The sequence below is a fragment of the Anopheles merus genome, chromosome 3R (genome assembly GCF_017562075.2).
Source record: "Anopheles merus strain MAF chromosome 3R, AmerM5.1, whole genome shotgun sequence".
Lineage (NCBI taxonomy): Eukaryota > Metazoa > Arthropoda > Insecta > Diptera > Culicidae > Anopheles > Anopheles merus.
The window spans coordinates 8,561,343-8,582,815 of NC_054084.1; the positions used below are offsets into that span (position 1 = coordinate 8,561,343).

General features: G+C 48.2%; 1 protein-coding gene across 11 annotated transcripts; it reads left to right on the plus strand.

The window, feature by feature from the left end:
- Positions 1 to 1,258: 1,258 nt before the first annotated feature.
- Positions 1,259 to 18,540, plus strand: LOC121597895 (protein timeless). 11 transcript variants are annotated; one of them, XM_041924175.1, is made up of 16 exons: positions 1,271 to 2,587; positions 8,770 to 8,974; positions 9,061 to 10,023; positions 10,165 to 10,502; positions 10,556 to 11,109; positions 11,196 to 11,337; positions 11,688 to 11,906; positions 12,003 to 12,071; positions 12,183 to 12,406; positions 12,571 to 12,769; positions 12,840 to 13,461; positions 13,536 to 13,736; positions 14,027 to 14,141; positions 14,974 to 15,036; positions 15,387 to 15,626; positions 16,735 to 18,540. In XM_041924175.1, the coding sequence occupies exons 3-16, from the start codon at positions 9,150 to 9,152 to the stop codon at positions 16,826 to 16,828; spliced, it is 3,954 nt and encodes a 1,317-aa protein (XP_041780109.1). In that variant the 5' UTR covers positions 1,271 to 2,587; positions 8,770 to 8,974; positions 9,061 to 9,149; the 3' UTR covers positions 16,829 to 18,540. The 11 variants fall into 11 exon arrangements, with proteins under 11 accessions (XP_041780117.1, XP_041780115.1, XP_041780109.1 ...); XM_041924174.1 differs by having other exon boundaries at positions 8,770 to 8,938; XM_041924172.1 differs by having other exon boundaries at positions 1,271 to 1,591; positions 1,708 to 2,587; positions 8,770 to 10,023.
- Positions 18,541 to 21,473: the final 2,933 nt, after the last annotated feature.

Consider the following 21,473-nt stretch of genomic DNA (forward strand, 5'->3'; position numbering starts at 1 on the left):
TGATGTAACCACAGTGTGTGAGATGCCAAAAATAAGAAGAAGAAGAAGCTATTGGGGAAGGGGGATGATCCCACTTTAGAGCAAGATGGTACTGTTTACCTTTCGCGCAAACGGTAGAATGTAATCCACACGCTCGGGTGCAACACGAGGGAAATAAATTTCATTGTCAAACCCAGCACTCCGTGGACTTTTGGAGTGTGATGGGGAAAGAGGAGGGGAGGGTGAGCGGATGGGTGACAGCCATCCGATACGCCGCATGTCGTCGACCGGCATCGGCATGTGCTGGCGGCATGCTTGGCCCGTGCAACGGGCGTGGATTTTTCGCACCGCTTAGATTTTATTCCTGCTGCTCTTGCAAACGTTCGTCAACGCACGTGCGTTCATCTGTGTGTGTGTGTGTGTGTATGTGCGTAGCTTGGGAACCGACCAACCTCGGCATGATGGAGAACAAAAAGGCTCACCAGCAACTAGATTAAGAGACACAAAGGCAAAGATAGGCAGAGATGCAACGACTAGTGCGCGAAATCTCCGGCAGCTCTCTCCAGCACAGCTTTTTTCCCATCACACGCTGTTTGCAATAGCGGCCCACCCTCCCACTCCCACTCCCGGTGGGCCGAAACGCCAGATTCACCGGTCGGTCGGGTGAGACAGACGCGCGCGCGGTACAGATGGTGTGGAAACATGAACTTGCGCCCGATCGCACGTTGCCGGCCCACGTGAATCCGCGCGCCCCGCCGGGTGGCCGCGGTTTTGGTATTGGTGCGAGCGAGCGCATTACTGCGCTGGGGCGGCTGGTGTTTTGTATACCGGGCCATGGCCCCCTTATGTACACATACAGCGGCAGCGGCATCTTCATCGCACGCGTTTGTGCACCACTACGGACGAAGGTTGCTCTGTGTGATGGCTTCACAAGGGCTATCTCGAGTGGAATCAAAGTTCTACTAGGGCACGGAATAATTTAATCAAAGTACCAAATCGATGACAAAACATTATCAAAAAACAATAAATGCATCGGATAAATTGAATAAAATTAAAATTGAAAATAATTCATGCGAAATCAACGAGTTCCAAAGGCAGAAAAGGCGGAATTTCTCTCGGGGGCGCTTTGTACATAACGAGCGTTCCCGGTCTCTACATACACTCGCACTCTTCTCTCGTTGATACATCCGCATTTACCTTTCTTTTCCGTCGTTTGGGATGTTCTGTCGCTCTCTCTCTCTCTCTCTCTCTCTCTCTCTCTGTCTTTGTCATTCTTTCTTTCTCACTTGCGCAAAGGACGCACTTTTGCGAGGATTCCACAGCATCCTACGGTGTGTGAAACATCCGGTACATCCCAGTCGTCAATTACAGCCAGCAACTGGTTGATAGCGGTCGTACCGTGCGCGCCGAGGTTGCCCTGTTAGAACGCCCTATATACAAACAAATCGTCCGAAGGGACAACAGCGCTACAACCACGCAACACGCAAACGAACACCCGGTCGGCACACTGCACTACACAGTTGCGCATCGGTAGTCGCTCGAGGCGGAAGTACCTCCATCAGTGGTGTACCAGCAGTACAATTAGTCAGTGATCAACGCTCCTGCTGGAAAGGTGTGTGACAACCGTGTGTGTTGAGTAAAAGTGAAAGAAAGAAAAAAAAAACAAACCCAAGTGCAAAAAGGGTTTAAAAATATTTAAACAAAACGGTTTTTTTTTTAATTTTAAAGCAGCAAAGCCCACGTGGTCGGCGCACACATTTTGTGGTAAATTAGCGTTTCTTCGGTGAGCTACAAAAATGAAGTGTACTTTTATACACGGCAAGTGTAACAACGATACACGGTCCAAGGTTAGCGGCGTTGTGAATGTATACGAGTGGTCTGTGTGTGCGTGTAAGCATTAGCTGCTAGACGGTGATCGTTACTGATAAGCGAAAATTGCACTCCGTTTGTGCATTGCGTGCGTGTGTGTGCAAGAAAGTGGCACAGATATCGAAAATAACCACTTAACTAAAACGCGCAAAAGCGAAAAAAAAACGAAAAAAAACATAAATCCAAGAACCATCGTCATCATTTCCGCTAAAAGTGCAAATAATAGCGATTCTCTCGATTGATACAGCCAACAGCCTATTGGCTTTTGCAGTGGCAAACACTGTGCGCGTATGTAACGTGCTGTAACACGGCCTACTGTGTCTGGGCGACGCTGTAAGATCACGTTTTCTGAGTCGCGGTGCATCGTGAGCTGGTGAAGTTGTTGCTTTTTTTTCTGTGTGTGTTTTTGAAGTGTGATCAGATCCGTGTCTCCGATACGTGCTGGAATAATACCGTGTTTGAGTGAGCTTCTCTGTGTGTGTGTATGTGTAGGAGGTGCCATCATTCGAAGCCTTCGACAAGGCACAACCAGCGACCGCAAACAGAGACAGTGACCGACGGTTGTGTGCGAATGTGCAGTGCAACAGAGTGCAACAGTTCTAACGTCATCAGCACCGATTAGCTTTGCGAAGAGCGCTCTCTACCCTTGCATACCAAACCATCACTATCACTACACGTACGAAGCGCAAGATCTCCCCTTGTGTCTGTGTGTGTGTTTGTGCAGCGGAAGCTAATGAAGGTAAGTGGACGGCGAATGCACATGCACCAGTCTGCTGTTGGGCACGTTATCCATCTAATGGCTACGTGCGTGTACTTGCATGTGGTGGTAGGGGGGAATAAAAGGGGGAGAGTCCACTACTCCCCTACACCCCGTTAGGCGGGTTGTATAATCGTTCTGACGCGATCAGACCCAGAGAATGGTCAGAATGGGTTTGGAGTGCTTGGGTTGGGGGAAGTATTGTTGGAGAGGAGGAATGTTGGACGATAATAACCCTTTAGCAACTGCGAAGTAAACGACGCGTACCAAAGTTGCTGCACTTCTTGGAATATTGCAAATCCTGTTAACGTTTTTTTTATATATTTAATTAAATATATTTAATTAAATCCATTTTGCAATTGCTCTACACAAAAAGCAATTCCTTTGGTCGTCTCGCTTTGGTTGAATTTAATTTAAGCTGGAAGATTTTACTTGAAGAGATTCCAAAGCTACAACCAACCTACAGGGTGATCTTTGCACAAATGATAAAAGGCGAGCTTTTTAATCAAATACAGTACACTTCAAATGGCTCCACCAGATGGACTTGAGTGTTAGCGCTACACTGCAATCGTCTCCGGACGCTTGACAGAAATTGAAAGAAAGTCCTTTTGAAATATTGGAGGAGAAGATGAAGTAAGGGGTCACTACTTTCGATATCTTTGAAGAACTCATCGGAGTCGTCTTAGAGCAGTTTTTATGTACACACATTAAATATGTTTTATGACACATGGGATTGGGGTTGTGCCAAGGAACAATAATGTTTGATTAATTCCCCCTTTTTTCCTCCAAAATGATTCCTTTTATGCAAGCGAAAATTATTCTCCTATCAATATGATGGCCCTGGAAATAGAACGCAGCAAGATTCTCTTTGAACCTTATCGCTGATAATTGGACGTTATTTTTTCACCCCAGCTCGATCTCTAATGCCTGTGTTACCCACCCACACGGTCGGTGCCTGAAGCCCTGAAGTTTTTCAAAAGGCTGCGACAGTATACGAAATCTCCCGTGAATAGCCTTTTTTACCGTGAATAGAAAACATTTTATAATGGGAGAGGGGGTTTTTGTTGCTGTGGTGCTTCTAGGTCGGTCGCATCTGTAAGCAAATGGTCATCGCCATCGTTTCGGCGTGTGCTTGGAAGAGTGGAAAATTATGCTCCACGAATAAAATTGAACAACCAGAATTACCTGAGCTACCTGATACGCGAAGGATGCTAAAAGTGTAGGACACCAATTACCCGGGTTCATTCCACTAGTTTTGGCCCTAGAGGGAGAGAGAGAGAACTGGGGCTAAAGTTTTGTATGTTCAACTCCCACAGAGAAGTCTGGCTAAATTCGCACAAACAGTAGTCGCAAAGTAGTGTGCTGCATTTATAAATAAAGAATGAATTATACACAACGACCCCGGTGCTCCTCGTGCTTGGCATATTTTAAAAGCGGGAATTGCACAATCTGTCGTTTGTCCCAACTCGAACCGCGCGCGAAGCCCCACGGTTGTTTCGTTTGTTCCTTTCTTAGCAAAAAACCGAGATGTAACAAATTCTCCGTTTTTGTGATATGCAAATAACCTTTCTCTACCGCTTTATCACCGGGGAGTTTGGCTAAAAACGATTAAAAGTTGCCCAGTGGGTGTATTTTAATTGGCACTTAGTTCGTAACGGAAATAAACATCCAAAAAACTATTTTAACTCGCTCCCAACGAGATGCTTATTGGGGGGTAAATTGTTTATTCACATCTTTGCCCAACTTTGGTACATCCAACTTTGCAGGCATTAAAATGTGCATAATGATGGGATGGTGCGAACGAAAACTTTAGCCCCCGTTCTGTTGCATTAATAAACACCGAACCGAATCGATCCACGCACAAGTCTGCGGGCATTATGGAATCGATTGGAGAGCATCTTCCAGCTCCTCGCCGATGGTCCAAGCACCGAGCTTCGACAGTTGTAGCGAAAACGTGACAAACTTCCGTCCACCGCCACCGGCTTCCCTGCGCTTCAAAACACCTTGCCCTTCAATGAGTAGCGCGCCGGCGACGTTACGCATAAACAACGCTAATCTCCACCCAGTTAGACCTACCCATTCTCCCCCTGCTCACCTGGAATGAGTTCTTCTTGAAGTCACACAGCCCCCATTTTCATGCGTTACCAATATCTCAAACTCCGAGAAGCAAAAGGGTTTTTCGATCGCATTTAAGTATACAGCGACGAAGCTGCACATTAAAACACCCGCGTCTAACCGCGTAAAGAGCAAGCAAGGAAACGACAGCTCTCCAAGAAGCAAGATGCCCCCAAACCAAATGATGGTTTGTGCCGGCGGGCATACATTTTCCATTTGGGACATGGTGTGTGTTTCGAAAAGTCTATTCGAATTGCTGCCACACTTCATTGATGATTTGTATTTGCTTGTACCAATTTGCAATTCAATTCGGCCGCGGGTGTGTTAGAGGGATGAGCAATGGCTCGTTTGCTGTTACCCAGTCACCGTCATCGTCATGGGTCCTCAAGAGAGGGTCGGAGTCATTGAAGGAGGCCACCAACCGACCGATAGATAGGGGAACAGGAATAAGAATGAGCTGCTTGTGGGTTGTGAGTTTGGAAATGCAAGCGTACCAAGCCGTTGCGTTCCAAATGCATGCGAAGACTGTGGGCGCTCTACACGGTAAAGCTCAGCGTTTGCTGACAAATAAGCTTTCTGCAAAAGGGTTCCACAGATGCACAAACAGTAGACTTTTTCTCTTGCTATCTTTTCTGTGTGGCCTTTTCAAATATGTATGATCGAAAGATTCAATACAAGCATGCTTCGGGAAGAGGTTTGTTTGTCCAGAAAAATTGGGCGTTTTTCATCGTAATCTTTTGTTCTGGGAAGCTTGGTGAGAGCATCCTTCCTGTAATATGGGAGTAGGATGTACATTAGACAGAAGCAAATACCATTTGCTTCCTGCAGGAAACAAATAGGATCATTGTAATTTCATTGCAATAATATGATTGGGACGAATGTCTTCCAGCGATCCAGAGATTGATACACATGGAATTGATTAAACATCTTTGTTTGTTAGCTATATCGGTAGATAAATAAAGCTATCAAAGGCAATGCAATAATGAATTTTGATTTCAAATTTTTGGTTTTGAAAACATCTAATATGGATATTAGGTACAGAGTGGACCGACTTTTCGGCAGTACAACCGTGACAAACTCAAAGGAACCAGAATTCGAATTGTTCGTTAACTGACAAATTTGAGTCCTTATGAACATGTTCCTCTTGAGAATTGAGAACCCCAGAACCAAATCGCATTGCATTTGACATTTTTATTTCCAGTGGCAGATACGTCCCACGTCACGTACCGCTCCCAATCGATCAATGTTTATTTACGTGGAATAAATGAAATTTGAATTCCATGCTCCAATACATCATCGAAGATGAAACACAGATGAAATGCACCACTCCAGAGACACTCTGCCCTATGTCATGTCCTCGTGGGAGTCCTTTCTGTCGTGGGTTTTGCAATCATATGCACAGCGCCCTCTTGACCGTTCTCTGCAGCAAAGCAAAGGTGAAAGCATACAATAAAAAACAAGAACGTTTTTTGCGTTATGGCGATGGCGATGACAAACAACATTCCCCAACAGAAAGCCAACACCGGCCGGCAGCGGAAATAGAATGCTCACGCGGAAAATTGTCTGCCTGGCGAAGTCGTACAAGCTCCCCTGCAGCTTCCGTGCATGCAACACCGAAATAGAACCAACCACCTCAACCCGTTTTTGTTCCATTGTTCTTTTGAGTGAAGGACTTTTTTTCCTAACACAATACCCTTGTCCATGGCACCGCATGGCACCGCACCGTACCGCGTGCATGGTGAAAGGATATTCCTTGCTACACAACAATGCACTATTTACACTTCCACTGTCCGGGTGCGGGGCTCGTAGTTCACGGGAATTGTACAGCCATCATCACTAGCTTCTTTTTTTTTGTTTTGTTCGTTCGCCTATTTTCCACCCATCCAACGTGATCTTCCTGGAAACACCTGGGAGTTAAAACCGTACTCAGGTAGCTTGGAAAAGGCGGAAAAGTTCTACACTCGAACAGAACTGTATAAAAAGGGTGACCAATTCTTCCACCACCAGGACACACACCTTGCAGTGGAAGAAAACATCTCACTCGAAAGAAGCCACACCGGCGGTGTGCTGGCAGTTTTATTTGGTCTCTCGAAGCGGGAAAGAAATTGTGGCTAATTTCAGCCACTTGAAACTTTCCAACAATCCAATGTGTTTGCCCTGCTGAGTTGTTTGAGCAACAGGGCGGGCGACCACTCCACTCTTCATCCATTTTGTTTTATAGAAAGCAGCACATTTCTGCTCAGTTTACATCTTCAACTTTTCCCCGTTTCTCCGTCCTCTGTAACACACAAAAGACACAGTCATGTCTAGTGCAGCCATGTTGTACCTCGGGACACTAGTACTACTACCACTACCACTGCCGCCTGTGCACGTGTTCGACAGAGTGCTGCCTCTGTCCGTGGTGGCATGTTGGCACAACCACGCGGTTGACATTTTGTTCGCTGGCCGCAGGGAAAGTGGAAAAGTTGCTGCCACGGATAGTGCAGCGCAGCACCATTAACGCCGGTGGAACCGTGTGAACAGTGTGTGGGTAGCACTTTGAGCCGCTTCTTGAGCGACGTCCTCAACACGGGTCGTTGTCTGTGTAATAATCCCACTATCGAATGTTTCGTTGATAATCTTCAACCACCGCAAACGCACATAATATTCTTCAACCTGCAACCGAGGGAGAGAGTGCGGAATGGAACCAAGTGAAGCGCAACCTGATGTGGCATACGCAAGGCATCACGTTGCGATTCGGTGCGGGCTCGTGTTCCAGCGGCTCACTGAAAAGAAAAGCAGGTTAATATATTTCCCTCCCTCCCTTGTCCGGAGCTGTGCGGGAGTGATTATGTACCTTCTTGGTTGGTGGGGGGAGGGATGGGAAAACCTGGAATACAGTCCCCACAAACACGGGAAACCGAAGACAGCCCAGGACAGTGGGATTAGTGCCTTTGGTATCCTCTTCCTGTTGTTGAGCACTTCTACTGCTTCGTTGACTCACGGGTAGACACGGGACATTGTGAGCGACAGACAACCAAAACCCCCACACTCCAAAAAAAAAGGTCACTGTGCGCTAACGTAACGCAACGCAAACCATGCGCTGAGGATGGTGACTGTCCATCCAGTGCAATGTGTTAACAGAATTCGCTCGATAACTGAATGTATGTACATATATCCCGATCCTATTATATGGCCCGAGTGGCAGTGTGACCAACTCCCTGTCAAACGCACCAACATGTGACATTTTGAAGGCAAATTTGCCAGAACCACGTTGAGATTTCGCCACATTAACATAACACTGCTGATAGGGAATTCATCTTCATACATACATTTATGCCTCATTTATGTTAAACCGCATGGTGTTTGCGTTAATGGTAATGCGTGATATCCTCCTATGTGACTCCTACCACGTTTTAGACTGAAGAATCAAATTTGGAAGCTTCTCCAATACGGTTGGAATTATCTCGAAACTTCCCCAAAACCACAGATTATTACATAAATCTACACACCCGAGGTCGCTTAATTTTGCTCGCTGACGTAAGCCTTTGTAGCAAACAACGTGTGTGGTATTACAGGGAGAAAAAACCGCGAGGGCAGGATGGTATTGGCGTTTGCCCTTTCGAGCGGGAAATTGGTTGGAAAACGGTTCCAGAAGACACTTAACTGTGTGTGTCGCTGGAGTGCGTGTCGAGATAAATATAATTCACTAACGTGTGGCCTAACATTGAGTGGTGGAAATGTTCGCGAACGCTGCTTATTGCACCAGGAATAGAACCTCCAAAATGGGGAAAAGCGTGGGTTCGCTAATTCAAGCAGCCAATCATTTTATCGATAATTTTGATTGCCAATGAAATGGTTTCTTCGTCACTATAACTGGGCTTAAAATGGTTTAATCTATACATCTCTCTTCAAACCCGTACCGATTCTATCGTTTGCGTTTGGTTTCTGTTGGCATTTTTTGCTTTGGTTTTATCCCTAATCGTTTATTTCGTGTTTCTTTTCTTCCCCTTTTCTTCATTTCTTTCTCCCTCTCTCTCACACACTTTCTCGATTGCACCACACTTTAGCAAGCGATTTCAATGGGTACGAAACCTCGCTTTCATCAAACAGATCCTCGTTCCCACACCACTACGCTCCGAACGCAAACAAGTGATCCTTCAAAGGATACTTAGAGGGAGAAAGCTATCAGTTCAAAAAAGGCAGCCCATTAATATTTCCGTCAACGTTTCTATTGGTGTAAATTATCCGCCCTCCCTGCCTTTAATCGTACAAGTGAGCTTTGACTAACGATTAACGTACAATCCTATCCTTCCTACAACCTCCCCCCGCCTACATATACTCCACATTTCACCCCTCAGTCTACTGCGAGGGCACCTGAACCGCTCCATTCGGGCGCGCAGTACTGTCAGCCGTTGCACAGGGGGCAGCCAGCCTAGGTGAGAAAGCGATGGAATGGCTGCTGGCGAACCCGCAGATCAACAGCACGTTCGGCTCGCTCGGCACGTTCGAGGACGATGCGTACCACCTGAGCGAGGACTGTCTGGTAACGCTGGAGGAGATCATCTGTAAGCTGGCGGTGGAGGATGCGACCCTGCGCACGTTTCGCCGGGCGATCGGGTTTGGGCAGAACGTCAAGAACGACATCGTGCCGCTGCTGGTGAACGCGAAGGATGTGAAGATCATCGACACCACGATCCGGCTGCTGGTGAACCTGACCGTGCCGGTCGAGTGTCTGCTGCCGGTCGACCTCGTGTCCAAGTCGGAGATCGGCCGGCACACGATCTTCGAGCTGAACAAGCTGCTGATCACCAGCAAGGAAGCGTTCGTCGACTGGAAGACGACCAAGGCGGTGATCGACCACATGAAGGGCATCCTCGAGCGGGACACCAAGCTGTCGATCCAGCAGTGCGACAGCGTCAACAACTGTCTGCTCCTGCTGCGCAACATCCTGCACGTGCCGGAGATGGGCACGGGGGCGGGTGGGCACGCGGGCAGCTGCTATCCGACCGCCGGCCACAACACCTCCTTCCAGAACCAGATCATCTGGAACCTGTTCACGCAGAGCATCGACAAGCTGCTGATCTACCTGATGTCCTGCCCGCAGCGGGCGTACTGGGGCGTCACGATGGCGCAGCTGGTCGCGCTCATGTACAAGGACCAGCACATCAGCACGCTCCAGAAGCTGCTCAACCTGTGGTTCGAGTCGACGCTGTCGGAAAGCTCGGAGGACAACGAGAGCAACACGTCGCCGCCGAAGCAGTGCAGCGGGGACTCGAGCCCGATGCTCACCTCCGACCCGACGTCCGACTCGTCCGACAATGGTGAATGTCTGCGGCGGGCCGGCAGTAGCAGCGGTCCCGGGCAGCCGGCACCCAGCCAGCCGCGGTCCAAGCCGCCGCCGCCGCACCAAACGCATCCCCACTTTGAACCAGCCGGACTTATGAGCGCTATTTGCATTTTAGGCAGTGGCAAAATACCATCGTCCATGAGCAAGGAATGTGCGTCCGAGGCGCCGCAGGTCACGCGCATGGTTGCCGACTTCCCGACGCAGATCATACTCTCGCGCGCGATCAAATCCCACCAGATGTACCACCAAACGCTGAAGGCGAACGCTGCATCGAGCGACGGTTGCGTCCTGGGGGGCGGGACGACCTGCGGCAGTGCGAGTGCGAGTGGTGGCAAACCGTCCTGCAACGGGTCCGGGGCACATCAGCAGCAGCATCAACAGCAGCAGCAGCAGCAGCAGCAGCTCTGTGACCACCAGAAGGCCACGGAACTGCAGGAAGTTAGCCGAAACTTTGTATGTTCTTGTGCACTGTGCTGGGTTTTTAATTTATTAACTTTTTTTTGCAGCCCAAAAAGTCCAAAGGTGGCGCAGGCGGCACCAAGTGTCATCAAGATTCGTCCGGCAGCAGCTCGTCGTCGGGCGTGTTTTGCAAACAGTCGACCACCAGCGGCAAAGATCAAGCGATGAAGGAGAGCAGCAAGCCGTCGAATGGGTCACAATCTTGTCCACAACAACAGCAGCAGCAGCAGCAACAACAGGTACAGTCACCTCCAAAGTCGCCCACACTGCAATCCCAACAGCAGCAGCAGCAGCAGCAGCAGCAGCAGCAACAACAGTCACAGACGCAGCAACAGCAATCGCAACAACAAACGCAAAAGCAGATCCAGGTGTCGCAGTCGGAAAATTCCGACTGCGGTTACGGCACGCAGGTGGAGAAGGAATCCATTTCCACCTCGAGCAACGAAGACGACAGTCCGCACCAGAAGCCGGTCCACCAGAAGCCGCCCTCCAACCAGAAGCAGCGCTTCAACGCGGCCAACAAGCAGCGCAACCCGGTCTCGGTGCAGGAGAAGAAGGAGCTGCGCCGCAAGAAGCTGGTAAAACGGGGCAAGAGCAATATGTGAGTAACCGCCGGTCTATAATTTCATGAAAGCGACACATTTCTTGACGCGCTTTGCTCGCTTTTCTCCCTCCACCCACCATTAGCATCAACATGAAGGGCCTAATGCATCATGTGCCGACCGACGACGATATCTCGCACATCCTCAAAGAGTTTACGGTTGACTTTCTGCTGAAAGGATACGGTTATCTGGTGCACGAGCTGCACACGCAATTACTCTCGGATCTGGTAAGTTGGGGGTGGGCATTCATGCAAATTTTAATTGTTGCTAAAGTATGCGCCACTTGATGCGCTCTGTGTGGGCTGTAGAAAAGCTGTTCCTAGAAATGCTTCTGCTGGCATTTTGATATTTAGCAAGAGGCAGTTTCCTATTCAGCAATTACAGGCGGTACACAGCTTTCAAAGGTGCATTCAACGTAATTGCGAAACTTGATGTTGCTCCGGTGAAGGTCAAACGGTTCCAATTGCTTCTGAGTAGGAAACATTTCATACAGTGCAAAACCACAAAATTCACTTTAAATAACGCCCAATTTTAATTAAATCCCAAACGCTTCTCTCCGACTCTCTCCTGTACACAGCAAGTGCAAATTGATACGTCACACTTTTTCTGGCTGGTTACGTACTTCCTGAAATTCGCCACCCAGCTCGAGCTGGACCTGGAGCACATCAACAGCGTCCTGTCGTTCGACATCATAAGCTACCTTACGTACGAGGGCGTGATGCTATGCGAACAGCTCGAGCAGCTCAGCCGAGCCACCGAGACGGACATAAAGCCCTGTTTACGAAGGATTCATTTGGTGAGCCTCCCCGAAATTTAGATACCACAGAACACATGAAGCCCTCAAACCTGCCCCATTCTCATTGTATACCATTTCAATTCCTGTGCTGTGTAGGTTGTAACAGCGATAAGAGAATTTCTGCAAGCGCTTGATACGTACAAGAAGAGTACACACCTGACAAAGGTAAGATTTTACCGAGCATTGCAGGCGGTGCAGTGGTTTTCATTTTCTATTTATAACCCTGTCGGCAATCCCACACTCTCGTTCCCACTAAAACCTCACCACAAACTGCAGGAGGACAAAGAGAAGCTCAAGCTTCTACAGCTCCAGATAAGCTGCACCGAGGATTTGCGCTGCCTGTTTGTGCTGCTGCTCCGGTGCTACAACCCGAACATCCAGAGCCGCCAGTACCTGCAGGACCTGATAGTGACCAATCATACGCTGCTGCTCCTGCTCGACGGTGTCCGGGAACTGACCGCCGATGGCAACCCGGGCGATATGCTGGGCCACATCAAACAGTAAACAGAAACAAACAAACCCACAAATGGAAGGCCGTTTGACGCAAAGGGGAAACCACATTTCCCCGAGACGCTAACCAATTGCGTTTTCTTTCTCTCTCTTTCTCTCTTTCTCCTCCTTTGTATTCGCTTTTTCTTTTTCCCCCATCCGTTTTTTGTTCCAGGTTTGCGACGGTCGAAATTATGCACCAGTACGGTTTGCTGCTGGAGGATTTCCGCGAGAACGGTGCGTTCGTGAACGATTGCATCTTCACGATGATGCATCACGTCGGGGGCGATTTGGGCCAGATCAATGTGCTGTTTCAGCCGAGCATACTGAAGACGTACTCGCAGATCTGGGAGACGGAGTACGAGCTGTGCGATGTACGGGTTTTAAATTGCGCTTTACCGAGCACAAACTAATCCATAATTTTTGGACGTCTTTTTCTCTCAGGACTGGTCGGATTTGATCGAGTACGTCATCCACAAGTTCATCAACACGCCCCAGCCGGCCCCGCTGACGCTGTCCACCACGCTGCCAGACATCGGAACGCAGCTACTGTCGGGCAATCTGCTCGTCACCTGGACGCAGGAGGAAAAGGATTCCCTACACTGGTACTACGTACAGTGTCGGCAGAGCAAGTGTGTCGTAGCGGACATCTTGAAGCTGTTCCAGGAAAATGGCAATCAACAGAAGACGCGCCTGTCCATCATCGAGCAGCTGCTGGAGCAGAACATAGTGACGCTCGTGCAGTACGACGATCTGATGAAGGTGGAAAATCCAGACTACGAACGGAACGTTCAAACGCCCGCCCTATCAGTCGCATCGGCCGATTCGCCCAAACCGGAGGACGGGGACTCGAAGTCATCGTCCAAGGCGGTGGACGACATCCAGGTGTTGCGCGACCGGTTGCAGAAGGAAAACCGGGGCAAGCTGATTGCCTGGCTGCAGAAGAGCCTGCTGGACTGTTGCTTCGTCAAGCTGAATCTGCTCAGTGGCAACATCTACGTGACGGCGGGCATTGGCGGTAGCACGGGCGTAGTCGTGATGGAGCCCGTCTCGTACCATTGCATCTGTAAGCAGCGGTCGAATGTCTTTGTTGGGTTCTGCGTAGATTGACCTTAGAAAATATTCTCATTCCCCACACAGTGAAAAAGAAGTCCATCCCGGTTGTGCCCTGGAACCAGGACCAGTTTGCGATCCTGTCCTACCAGCCGTTCATACTGCTGCTCCACAAGCTTGGCTTCCATCTGCCGGCCGACGCGAAAAAAATGTTCGTCCGCATACCGGAGTTCTGGACGGCGGACATCCTGTACAACATCGCGCTCAAGCTTGGTCCGCTCGATAAATGTAAGTAACATGCTCAAAACTGCCTCCACGATCCACATCATTTATTGCCAGAATTCACAGACACACACAACCACACCGGTGCCCCCAAGGGACTGAGTGTTCCGGGCTCTATATCTGCCCCGCCGCGTACAAGTACAAGTTCAATAAACGACTTTTTTCTCTTCTTCTTCTTCTTCTTCTTCTTCTTTTTCTGTGTCTTCTTTTGCATATCTTTCCGCCTGGTGGACGCACGCCGCTTCTATCTCTTTATCTTTCTCTCTCTTTCTCTCTCTCTCTGTTTCTTCTTCCAGCGATTCTCAAGTTCGATCTCAAGTACCTCAACAAGGTGCTTTCGATGGAGAAACAAGCTAAGGCCGACCCTTGCCCGTCGAACGATGCTCGGTTAGAGAACTTTGGATTATCAAGGTCCAGTTAGCAAAGTCATTCATACATACCCATAGATACCATCCCAGTCAGGTTGCAGTACTTTCAGGTTGATAGTTTTAGGACCATGTCAGCTTCATACGACACGTGATTATTGACCGCAGACACTGCGCAATATCGCACACTCAAACTTGTTTGTGTGTCTGCAGATAAGCCATGTCTGCACTAAAAACTATCACATGTTAGTAGTAGCATATCTTAGTTTCTTACCAACTTAACTCGAAACATTAGTTAAATTATCCCCGAAAGTTAGGTTCATGATAGATAAAATCAATTTAAGGAGATCTTTACTTCAACGTTAGCCGTGCATGTCAATCCCTAGCAGTAGTAATGTCCAACTCGTTAGGTCCTTTTGCTTTCCATCATCATCATCATCTGCTAGCTTTTCCTCGCGCAACGACGGTATGACGGGGTTTGTGTAATGATGAGAATTGAATTCCCACAAATTCTATTGATATAGATTACACCTCGCCATGAAATTGAGAACTTGGGTCGGTTATTCTATTACGCACGTGGTAATGACTTTCGGCACTTTGGAGGCCGCAGATACCGACTAACTTTCTGCCATCAATCATGCATTCGGGGATGTACTATGGGCTTTTCCAAACAGTTCTTCCCCTTGGGGGAGGAGAACTTTCCAATCAGACCACAATCCATCATACCGTCGAGCGTACATATTGGTCTATAAACCAGCTGCAAAAGTTACCCCCGACCGCCACGATATACAGCCCACCACGACTGATAACGTTCCCGCTCTCTCTCTCTCTCTTTCTCCATTCTTCTATCCTCACGCCTCCATCATGCCGAAATACAGATTCAGCCCTCAAATCACAACTAACTGGCTCGATGTAGTGATGCGCAATAAGGCAGTACAGAGGTAAGGAAGAGCAAAACCCGCCATCAGACGTGGGGACGGAAAACACTCATTAGCGTAATTACTGCCACAAGCACGGCGAAGTTTGCGATTGCACCAGTGAGGTGGGAGGGAATCAATTTCCAACACCGATCGATACATCCGTTGGACCATTCGGTTCTCCCCATTCATGATCTTATCGTGCACGTGCCACGCAGCTCATCGTGTTTCGGGTCAACTTCTAATAATAGAAAGAAGATAATACCGGATACGGCGGTGGTGACCGTTTGTTTTGCAGCGATTATTAATACAAATTGCGATCGCTTTTGATTCTCTCTTCTTTACGCACCCCGGCTATCATCCTGGCCGCACAGCAGCAAGCGCAACAAGCTGGATCTGCCCGGCCCGTCGAAGGTGATCGATACGGCGAACGCCACCCATCCGAGCGCAACCCTGAAGTCGGGCGGAAAACCGGCGGCACCGTCGAAAATGCTGCACGACCTTTCGATCATCGTCGAGTCGAACGACGACGACGATGACGAGCTGCCGGCGGACGAGGACGATGGGCTGGACAGCACGGAGGTGCCGGTGCTGGAGGAGCACGATGTCGTCAGGTGAGGCCAGTGACAGTGACAGTGCTTTAAAACATGGGTGGGCGACGGTGGTGGGCATAAATTATTCGTTCAATCAATTTGCCCAGTGCGAATCGATTTGTCCACGCTAAGCTGGCTAAGTCGGCGAAGTCGTTTTCGTCGTCGTCGTTGTCACCGGGGTTGTGGTTTATGCGGAGCGCATAATGTTTTACAGCAAAAGTGTAAGGTCAGCTCAAAGAAAAAAAAACTGAAGGGCGGCTGAACATAACATGACTTTGCTTTCACATAAAGTAACACTTTTTGTTTTGTAAAGGGGGGAAAACAGACGCAAAATGCAAGCTTGTTAGTTGATTGAAACGGGTCGGACAAATTATGCCACTGAGGCGAGCAGCGGGTGCCAGCTTGAAACATGGGAAGCATGAACCATGATTGCGGGCGACAGGAGTAGGGCTTTTGGCAGGGTTTTCTTAGCAGGAACAATCTTCACTAACTTGGATGCAAAAGTGTCTCATAAAGCACAAAAAAATGTATTTTTTTCGGAAGCTGTTTTAAGTTATCATTGAATATCCAATCACTCGTCCTTTGCCTCTCACATCCGCCAAATAAAACGACCAAACTTATGATGTGTTCCCCCAAAAACCCTGCGCTCGAGGCACTGCCGTCCGGTGGACTTCCATTCTAGAATGTTTGACCACCCCCTTTCCCCTGCTCCAAACGGTCGCTGCCTAGGCGACGAATTGAAATGTTCATTTAATGGTGATTTATTTCCAATAACCATTGAGCTCCAACGGGCTGAGCCTACATGAGAGCCCGCGTGTTTTGCTGTTGGTTCGCGCAATGTTTGAGCATGATTTACGGGCACAGGTGGTGCGCCAATGTGTGTGTGTGTGTAGCTGAGAAGCATAATTGATTGCACCGTCCGTGTACCGCCTCGCACGACGTGTCCTCCAGCAGTAGATCACGGTGGTACAGCGCCGCCGCAGGGTGTTATAAATTCATCTCTAATTGAGTTAGAAGCATTCATGCACGCCCCTGTACCATCTAGCACCTTTTTTAAAAGTGAGTTAATTATCGACCAATTATATTAAAGGGGTCTGTTTTTTTTTCTTCCTTCTCTTCGTACCAACAGTGCTTGTGAGACCGCTTCCGTCGCCTCGGATTTGACACGCATGTACGTGAGCGACGAAGACGACAAGCACGACATTGTGCCACCGATACTGTAAAAGCAGCAACCTGAAAAGAAGGGGTCTATATCCAGCAATCCGACACAACAACAAAAAAAAGGAATTATTTACCAATCAAGTACACAACCACACCATGGAACCGTCTTCCCGTTTATGTTACCGTATCATCATTACCGTACGAACCAGTAAACGCTAGTGAAAGTGGAACGATTGATTTCTACTGGCATCTCTCTCTCTCTCTCTCTCAGCAAGTGTTCCGTGTAGAACGCGCACAGCAGCAACAGTGTATTATTAATTAATTTGGTTTAGAACCCATTTACCATTCTCTATTCATTTACCAGAATTTAGAACCCATCCACCATTCTCTTACTACGGCAAATTTCGAGAAAAATCACACCAAAAGTTGCTAAATCAAACACCCTACTCTCCCATTTCCCTGTACCCATCGTAAGCCTTAAAGCAAAAGTCCGAAAGCAAAATCTGACAGCAGCTAATTAATCCAGTACCACCATAAATCGCCTGCAAATAGAGAGCTTCGATGTTTTCAGTGTTTGTTCAAAGTTAGTAGCAGTATGCACAGCAGTACCCCTGTCCTCCCCCATTAGCTTGTCCATGAGAAGAACATATTACACAGCCAGACACACAGACACCGTTTCACACAACAAACTCTTAGAGTTGGATGGAATGTTTTCCATTAAATGTGCACACACTACTTCTGATTGCTCCATTATTACGGAGCAGTATAGTTATGCTACAACATTAAATAGAAACACACAAGAAGCTAGAACACAGAGATGTATCTATTCTTAATGTTGATTAACTGTTGCTCTCCATTGGCTGTAAAAAAAAAAGAAAACAATTCAACCGGGAAACAGATGGAAGCTTCTTACGCCCCTCCCCGATTGGATGGATGAGAGGAATAAGAATGGGGTTTGAAATCGTCCAACGATTCCTCCCCATCCCTACACCAAACAGGGAACGAATGTTAAAGTTTTAACTGTGTATCATCACACACACACATACACACACATCAACGAAAGGGCATTGGAAAGGATGGTTAATAACGCAGAGGTTTATACGGTTACCATTATTAATTATATTAGTGCATTAGTACACGTTATTTCTTAGTAGCAACACAATCGGATTCGCGCATTGTCACACTGTGGTGCACACTGCATCATTGACGTTTTATGTCAGGCGTGTGGCGTTGTGAGTGTGTGGCCGCTGTCGTTTTCGTTCGGTTTCGGTTTCTTTGGGAGGAAAGTGCAGGCGGAGGAAACCTGTACGAGGAAACAGAGATGAAGGTACGAGACCGTCCGACGAGTTTCGGGCGGGCAGCTTACAATTGACATTAGAAAGACTGCGAAAGGAACCTGGAACCAATCAAAGTGCTACTTTTGACGAAACTTTTGCAAACGGTACAAACGACGAATCGAATAAAACTAGCGCTACGCGCTACGTGTGAAGGCAAAGCAGCAGAGTAAAGCATTTATTTGTTAAAGGTTTTGGGAGGAGTGAAGGGAAAAAAGGAAGAAAAGAGCAAAGCAAGCTTTTGGAAGGAACACGCAAATGAGGCAAATCAAACGAACGAACACAGCGGGCGAATCGCAAAATAAGAGCTTTTAAATATATAAATATAGTGCACGTTTTGCATGGACACACTCTCTCTTGCTGTGCCGTGCCGTGCAATAAATTCGTTTATGTATAACAGGTTAAAATTGAAAGGAAAAATAAATGTAACTATATTTGTGGAAATGGTTCGAACATAAATGTGGGCGGAGAGCGAATCATCCGAAATGTTGGGGTTTGAAATGAATGATGGTAAGTGCACAGAGCGGTTAGAAAGGTCTCTTAATGTGTCCATACTTCATCAACTGTTTTCAATTTTCACACAAAAATCACCACTTTTTTACACGATCCCTTCCCTTGAGGCGCTTTTACCCCAATAAATCGTTGCTTCGACAGCATAACGACAGCATGCACGTGCAGAACGAACCACAACACCAAGGTATGAGTCATTTCGCAAAAAAAACCCCTTCATGCCGACAGCCTCAGGCCACAACCGTCCAATCTACGGTAAGGGATTCCCGCTTTATCTGATCCGTCCGCGACAAGCAATTTCTTCGCCAATCTTTCGCCACGATCGCGCGCCTTGCTGGGTTGCGAGGTGCGCTCGAGGGGCATTTGTTCAAGCAGCAGCAGCAGCAGTAGCAGCAGGTTCGTCAATCAACTAACGGTTTCACTTCACCCCCGAAAACATGTGTAGCGAGAAATTGAAACAGCAACACGAATTGGCATGCGCAAATCGAACCGCCACCGTGTGTGTTAGTGTTTGTATGGTGACCCCGAGAGTGGTCCTGTTGGCTGACACACCAGACACGGTCAGTTGACCCGGGCCGGTGGGGCCATGTCTAATTGAAAAGTCGTGACCGATCGGCAAAGCGTCCAAATGTCACGTACATCTAAAATCGCATGCTAATGATCGTGTTGTGCTAGTGTGCTGCTGGCCAGAGATATCCGATATGCGAATATCTGTCGAACCTCCGAATTGGCCACGGACCTCGAAGGAGGGAAGTTGAATGGTAATGGCCGCTTGTGAAATGGAGCAAAGCGACAGGCGCAATGACCAGGACACACACTGTTGGTGGTGAGGCAATGGGGGTTTGTTGGGCCGATGATACGATTAGGCCAATCGTCGCTACTGGTAGTCGTCTGCTAACGAGACCTGTCGATTGATTGGACAGTGATCCGTTGTGGCAGGAGTAGCAAGGGAATTGCGAAGAAATTGCACTAGAGTGTCGTGTAACTCTATCACACAAGTGAGCCTTAGAAGGCAATATAGTAGACGTGAGCTCAAGTTTTACTTCAAAATTCATTTATTCTGGAACAGTAAATTCAAATTCTCTCTCGAAAATTGATCAAAATCATGGACGAGAGAAAACCCTTTCAAGTTACATGATCTAATCAATCCTTTTTGTTGGGCAAAAAACACGCACCATACAATCCATCTCCATGGTCACGAGCTATGCGCTCACATTCATACACCACCGACGACAGTTCGACTCTCGATCAGAATCAAACCAAGTTCATATGATCTCTTGGTATATGTTGTGGAGGAGAAAAATGTATTATTATAACCTATTTTCAGCATCTCCTAGTGTCATCAATTGCAACCTCCCCTTATTGAAAATAAATAAATCCCCTTATTGAATTTAAAAATAAAGTAAAATATTCAATTTGTATTTCTTCTTCTCTTGTCCGCGCCCAAAAATGCTACCAAATCGCTGCTAAACGAATGGTTTATCGTTTTTTTTTCTACACGCCCACCCAACGGAAGGACGGTTAAAGATACCAACAAAGCGCATAACCTCGACAAACCATATTAAAGCAATTAAATGAAGATCAAGATCATATCCGAAAAACGTTTCGGTCGTCTCGTTCCACGCTTTGTCCGTCCCACTGGTGCACTGTGTTTCTCATCCATTATTCATCCCGTGATCGCGAGTTCGGAGAGCGTAAAATTCGGTAACAGGTTGCACAATCGGCATCCACAACAACATCCGCCCGCATGGATGGATCACTGCAAAGAAAGCGCAGACAGGGCAGGGTGAACTTGAACTACACGGTCGTTACGGTCGACCGGCCGTGAGTAATCGGAGCACAGCCCTCCTCACGCGGTTCAGTTCACGATCAACCGATCGGTGGCAAATAGTGCCAATGTGTGTTTCTGTGCGGCATCTTTTCCGCCGTTCCGAGAGAGCTTCTCTTCCACTGCCCAAAGTTTAACTGCCCAACATCCTGACCGCACGCCCCGGATTGCGCCATGGCGAATCGCTTCGAGCGCCCACCGTTAGGTAAGGCCGGACGGCTCGGTCACTACCACCCATCAATAGAATTCCGTCAACAGTGCTGCGGTTGAAATATGGGCTAGCTTTCGGATATTGTCACGGCACCGCCACGGATCAAGGTGTTCGCTTCAAGCGCGGCCTCACGTTGACAATGGCGAAGGCCACTCGAGGTGCTGGTGTAAGGTGCCGGCGGCCAAAAAAAAACCAAACAAAACAAAACACTACCAGAGAGCGATCACTTGGAGAGAAGGTGTGACGTCGGTCGTGCGATGTCACGAGATCGCGTGCGTGCTTGCGTGCAGCTGCAGCAGCAGCCCAAGAAAGAACCTATGAACCTGTCGGCGTGCGCACGGGTCCGTTGTTGGCTACAATTAAGTAGAATAAATCAACGAACTTTCCACGACGGGGCTCTCGTCGCCAAAGGGCTCCGGACTACCTCTCGCTGTATGTGCGTATGGGAAGGGTTGGCACGATCTTGGGCAGTCTTGCGGCGCTAAAGTGAACGTCTTAGCCAGTCGCTCTTTAACGCCGTCGATACACACACACACACACACACACGCTCAATTGCACAACCGCGGGTAGGTTGGGCCCTAGCCCGGCTCACTCGGGGAGGGCTCACTTTATTAATACCTAAAGCCCCGCGCCAGCAGCCGATAAGCAGCGGATCTCGTGCATCGGGCTAATGTGCTCATTATCTGGACGTGACAGTCCAGTCCAGTCCGTCAGGCCGTGTTTGGTGGGCTTGTCCGGTTTGTTGTTGGGTTCAAAAGTTTATGAATCGTTTGACGCTACCGTGCTGTTAGAAGGGGACCGGTGGGTTCCTTTTGGGTGGGTGA

Excerpts from the sequence above, each read along its gene's own strand:
- LOC121597895 (XM_041924175.1), top strand. The coding sequence starts at position 9,150 with ATGGAATGGCTGCTGGCGAACCCGCAGATCAACAGCACGTTCGGCTCG. Across the intron at positions 10,503-10,555 it reads AGGAAGTTAGCCGAAACTTT|CCCAAAAAGTCCAAAGGTGG; the intron begins GTATGTTCTTGT and ends TTTTTTTTGCAG. Across the intron at positions 12,770-12,839 it reads CGGAGTACGAGCTGTGCGAT|GACTGGTCGGATTTGATCGA; the intron begins GTACGGGTTTTA and ends TTTTTCTCTCAG.